We start from the raw sequence: 5,987 nt of genomic DNA, 5'->3' as shown, positions 1-5,987 counted from the left end.
ACCCTTGCCCTACATGTTCTACGCGACAATACAGTATATTTCCTTCAGGAATGATAATGATATCAATGCAGCGTGGGCCGGGAGGACCACTGCAGGTCAGAAAGCGTCAGAGGAGCAGGTAATTCAACCTTTTGGATTGGGACCCTTCATTGCGACTGGTGAGGGGGGAAGGAGCTCAGAAATAGAGAGAGTGGGTGGGGTGGGGGGAAGGTAGGTGGGCTGGTGATTGGTGGATACAGGTCGGGGATTGTAGAGATTAGTCAATGGGAACGGCGGGCGTAATAGGTGAAAGGGAAGATGATTGTGTCAGTTCAAGGAGATGGGGATAAGACGGAGGGCGAGGCATGGGGTGAGACGGGGAAATGGGGTGATATTGAAGTCAGTGAATTCTATGTTGAAGCCATTATTCTGTAAGATCCCCAACTGCAAAATAAGGTAAGGGAGAGGGGAGGGGAGTTGAAATGGCTGGATATGGAAATGTGGTGTTGATTGGAGTGTACAGAGTATAGATGCTCTGCAAATCATTCAGTAAGTCTGCACTTGGTCTCTCCACATCGAAGAGACCACTTTGGGAGCAACGGACGCAGGGGCCAGATTGGAGGAGGTTCAGGTGAACCCCTAGCACATATAGAATGTTTGTTTCAGGTCTTAATATGGGTGAGAGTAGAGGTATGGGGTGGGGGGGGGGGGCGTTGTAGCAGTTCCTGCGGTTGCCGGGTGGGGAGTGTGGAATGGATGAGCTATTAGTGGAGAGAGCAGTCCCTATGAAAAGCATATTAGGGATCAGGAGGAAAATATATCTTTGGTAGTTGAGTCTGATTGAAAGTGGTGGAGGATGAGTTGGATTCAGATGTTGGTAGGGTGGTATGGGAGGACCGGGGGACTCTATCCTTGTTGCTGTTGGGGCGAAGGCCTTTGATGGTAGAAGTGCAGGAGATGCAGTTGAGTTGTTTCCACAGGGAATGCTCTCTCCACAACTCCCTCATGCGCTCCACACTCCCCAACAGCCCCACTATGCCCGAAACCTTTCTCTGCAAATGCAGGAAATGCGACAATTCCCCCTTAACCTTCTCACTCAACACCATTCATGGCCCCAGACAATCATTCCGTTTCCAACAGGGATTAACCTGTACGTCCTCCAACTTGGTCTATTATGTCCACCCTTCGCATTGACCAATCTTCACAATCCCTTCCTGCATCCACCTATAACCACCTAAACTACCTGGCCCCAGCCCCAGACCACCGCAATTATTTCTGAGCTTCCTTCCCCCTCCACAGTCCTGATGAAGGGCTCCAATCCAAAATGTCAACTTTCCTGCTCCTCGGTTTCCTGACCTGCTGAGTTCCTCCAGGTTCGCACTGTACCATCTCCATGTTCCTGCATCAGCAGTTCTTGCTATTTCCCACTCACTGAACAATAATACTCATTTTCAGTCCCTGTTCATTCTGCCCTGATTTTCTATCATTTTAGGCATTTTTTATGCCGTCATTCACTGAAAGAGATAGAAAATATTTGGTCAATGTCTTTAACATTCCCTCCTTTATCATTGTTAATTCCGGAATTCCATTCACTCAGGGACGAATATTTCCTTTTGCTCCCCACATACTTTTATCCACACTTGCAGAAATAGAACTTCTTGCTGGTTTCGATATTTTATTCCACTTTCTCCCTCTCTTTCAAAAAAATCATCCATTAACAGTTCAAAGAAATCCAAACTTGTTCCTGTCAGCTTCACAGCATTAACCAGTTTCATTCACCTTGATATGATCCTTCACATCTGCAGTTCGTAAAGAATGGTATTCCCTTCTCATTGAAGTGTGTCTCAGTGAAAAGTACATTTTTTGAGCAGTACGAAAGGGCTCCTTAAGAGTCTAAAGCTGCTGAGTTACCATGCGACATCCGCTTTTCTTTTGCTGTACTCCATAATCAAACATAGAACATTACAGCGCAGTACAGGCCCTTCGGCCCTCGATATTGTGCCGACCTGTCATACCGATCTCAAGCCCATCTAACCTACACTATTCCATGTCCGTCCATATGCTTATCCAATGACGACTTAAATGTACCTAAAGTTGGCAAATCTCCCACCATTGCAGGCAAAGCGTTCCATTCCCTTACTACTGTCTGAGTAAAGAAACTACCTCTGACATCTGTCCTGCATCTTTAATCCCTCAGTTTAAAGCTATACCCCCTCGTGCTCGCCGTCACCATCCTATGAAAAAGGCTCTCCCTATCCACCCTATCTAACCCTCTGATTATTTTATATGTTTCAATTAAATCACGTCTCAACCTTCTTCTCTCTAATGAAAACAGCCTCAAGTCCCTCAGCCTTTTCTTGTAAGACCTTCCCTCCATACCAGGCTACATCCTAGTAAATCTCCTCTGCACCCTTTCCAAAGCTTCCACATCCCTCTTATAATGTGGTGACCAGAACTGTACGCATTACTCCAAGTGTGGCCGCACCAGAGTTTTGTACAGCTGCAGCATACATCAACTGCGCTTTCAATGGTTTGTATTTCTTTGAATTAAGTTTAAAGACAAATGTCAGTATCATGTTTATCACCCCCAAACTGGACAGCATTTCATCATGTTGTGATCACTCTTGAGTAGTGTGTCTGTTACTGAACCTGCTCCTCTATCTCTCTGTCTGATGCTTCTACACGTGCACAGCCACACACCCACACTTGGATTGAGATGCAGATAAACAGTGTACAGGCACAGGTGCACAGGCTGTCAAATAAGGCAGGAAAAAATCACAGATCAAAGGTCCTGGAGATATCATCTTCTTTCAATGATGTCTATTAATAAGACACCAGGACGGTAGATGAGAGAGAAACGCGTGCAACATTGATTGCAGATGATCTAATTATTCAGTCAGTCTCAATGTTTAATACATTTCACAATTGGGGTAAAGGGATAGTGCACAATATTCTTCAAATGCTCTCTGAACTTAGGATGTGTGATGACATAAATCACAGTGTTTGTGCAACAACTCAGCATCTGGAGCATGTAGCCCAGTTCCATTACAAAAAGAGGCAGATCTTCAGACTCATATCCCAAAAACATCATTCTCCAATTTATGGAATACACCATTGATACTGACCATAATAGAATGAAATTCCCTGAGATAAGAAACAATAAAATGATGGAATTCTTTCGGCTTGTCATCTCTGGGTCTTTGTTGCTCTTCTTGTTGCTCTGATTTTGGAGTCTCCTGCGGGATCTGCTGGTCACTGCAATGTGTCTAACCGTTAATACATTGAGAAGCAGAATGAGAATAAAGGCAATTCCTGGTGTTAGTATGTAATGACAGAGCTCAATTGCTCCCCAGACTGGAGAAAATTTCACATCCCTTGTCACCCAACAAAACCAGGGTCTGCTGCTGTCATGATACTGATCAGTAAACAGAAAATACCAGAAAATGTTCTTCAAACAGCTCAATCCAGTCACTGTTGCCAGAACCACGGCTGCTGTTTTCACATTGCAATATTTACTTCTCAGATTTGGGCAACAAATGGCTACAAATCGATCAAAGGTGAAAGTGACGGTGAACCAGACAGAACAGTCAGTGGCTGCATAAAGCAGGACAGCGTGGATATTACACACAGGGATACCTTCGAAGAAATGATGCCCTTCCAAATAGACAAATGGAATGTGTCGCAATATGAGGTCAAAGATAATGACCAGGAGATCTGCTATTGCCATGGCTACCAGGTAGTGAGAGACACATCGGGAGAGACCACACTTTTCCTGGGACAGGATCACAATTGTTACTATGTTGGCTGCGAGGAAAGCAAACAATGAAGTTAGAGTTTCTGCCTGGAACTATGTTCCTAGTTTTATTGAGCACTGATTGAGATGTACAAATGGCATTTTGTATCCGATCCTGTCACAAATGTTTGCATCAGTATTCAGTTTATTTGGTGGATCCAACGACACTTGGTCCATAAATTGACCAGGTAATGAAAACATAAGATGAGATAAAAGTTGCCGTTAACTGTGGTGTTTCTGACTGTTGAATTGACAGGTAATGAAAGTTGGAAATGGTTAAGTTCTAAGAGATCCTACCCTCATGTAAACACATGATGGAACCAATGGTAAAACAATGTTGCTTGTAAATGCCAGCAAAGATTCTAGTGTTAATCGATCAAATAGCTCAACTGCATGGACGTGAGGTCAGTGGAGAAATAGATACTGAGTCAGTGAGCACTCAATAAGACACTAAAATTGCCAGGATTATAGACCAAACAGCCGGACCCTGAGGAAAGCAAGAAGCAGTAAGGATGAGAGAGTAAATTTCAAGCGCTGTAAGGCCCTTATCAATGGTTGGCAGAATGAACAACACAGAAGAAAGAAAATAAGCGCAGCAAGTGTTGCACCGTAAATACCACAATTTATAGAAATACAAAAGACTTACCAGGCACTGCAATGATAGCGAGAATCGGATAATAAATGAATTGCATAATCCGAAGGACCATTCGAATGTGGTATTTCAGTGGCTTCCGATCAAAAGTAGCAGAAAGAGAATTCAACATCTCAATGAAACCCCTTCCCAATGTTTTCCCATTCCCATCGACTGTTCTCTCATTTTGAACCATTGTCAAACCATTCCAATCTGTTGTTGTAACATTCCAATCTTTTGTTCTTCGATTCAAATCCAGTGTTGCATTGTTCCAATCCATCATTGCCAGATTCCAATACATTGTTGCATCATTCTAATCTATTACTCTCCAATTGTAAACTGTGATCTGTCCTCCTCTCTCTCTCTCTCTCTCTCTCTCTCTCCCCCCCCCCCTCTCTCTCCCCCTCTCTCTCTTTCTGGTGTCCCAGATCGCTGTTAGTCCCACAGCTGTCTCTCCCACTGACACTATGTGAGGAAAAATTGAACAATGTGCCTTATAAGTAGACGTAGTACACCCTGCAGCAACACAATTCGGATCCATGGGGACTCACATTAGTGACAGTGACTGAACAAACACAAACTCTTTCCATCCTGTCTCCTGTGTGCCAGAATAAACTGATGTAATTACCCAGGTGATTTCAGAGGTCAGCTGAGGAAAGAGTGATGTCATTAATGAATGTTCAGGCTGTAAATTGGTTTTTGGGGCGCGAGACTGAGCATGACAAATGTTGAGCTCTGTTTAAGAGAGGCAGTGAATGGACCATGTAATTACAGTTCAGTGCATAAGTTGAAAGTCATGGCATAAGGTGACAGGGGGAGCATGAAGCATGACACACTGGGTGAGCTGATGAAAATAAAGTGGTGAACAGTTGTTCAGGCAGCAAGGAGATGTCTGGTCTGTTTAGCCTCCTTCAGCTGACAGCGCGGAAATTACCCTACCACACCTCCATCCTTATCAAACCATCTCCGCATTTCCAAATCATGGCCATTCATGTACATTTCCATGTGCCGCGATGTCATTAGTAACTTGAAATCTACCAATCTCTGCCTTGACATTTTAGCTTCCACAAGTTGTCTGGGGCACACATTTTTACAATTCCTCATCCTCTCAGTGAAGAGATTCCTCCTCATCTCAGTCCTAAATGGATTTGCCCTTTCTTCTGAGAAGATTCTCAGGTACTCACCCACAGGGCGAGAGAAATATCCTTCCTGCACTTACTGTCAATGTGTTTCAGCATTTTGGAATTTTCTTGGATATTACTGAATTCATCGAACTCCAGATACTCCAGTCTCCCTCAGCAGTAAGTAAGGGGGCCAAACCTGTATAAACATCCACTCTCCTGCCTTTACTCTGACGCCTTGATTCCCCTATTTACGAAAAAGCCCCCACAGCTCTCTGTGACAAAGAGTTCCAAAGACTCACGACCGTCTGAGAGAAGAAATTCACCCTCATCTCAGTTTTCACTTGGGGCCCCCTCATTATGAGACAATGCCCTTTATTCTTCAACTCTCCCGTGAGACGAATCATTCTCTGTACAGAACTCTGTCAACACTCTTCATGCAATTGCCTCTCATTCCTCTAAA

The 5,987-nt window shown here is 44.0% G+C and overlaps 1 protein-coding gene across 1 annotated transcript; it reads right to left on the bottom strand.

Annotated features, from left to right (window-relative positions):
- Nucleotides 1–1,674: 1,674 nt before the first annotated feature.
- Nucleotides 1,675–4,857, bottom strand: LOC132210819 (probable G-protein coupled receptor 139). The gene is made up of 2 exons (XM_059653255.1): nt 4,419–4,857; nt 1,675–3,783 (listed from the first exon to the last, which is right to left on the bottom strand). Exons 1-2 carry the CDS (start codon nt 4,702–4,704, stop codon nt 2,882–2,884), a joined length of 1,188 nt encoding a protein of 395 aa, XP_059509238.1. The 5' UTR covers nt 4,705–4,857; the 3' UTR covers nt 1,675–2,881.
- Between the last annotated feature and the right edge of the window lie 1,130 nt (nt 4,858–5,987).

This window comes from Stegostoma tigrinum, chromosome 21 (assembly GCF_030684315.1).
Source record: "Stegostoma tigrinum isolate sSteTig4 chromosome 21, sSteTig4.hap1, whole genome shotgun sequence".
NCBI lineage: Eukaryota > Metazoa > Chordata > Chondrichthyes > Orectolobiformes > Stegostomatidae > Stegostoma > Stegostoma tigrinum.
Note: the sequence above shows the minus strand (reverse complement) of the source record. Positions and strands in the feature narration are given on the sequence as shown.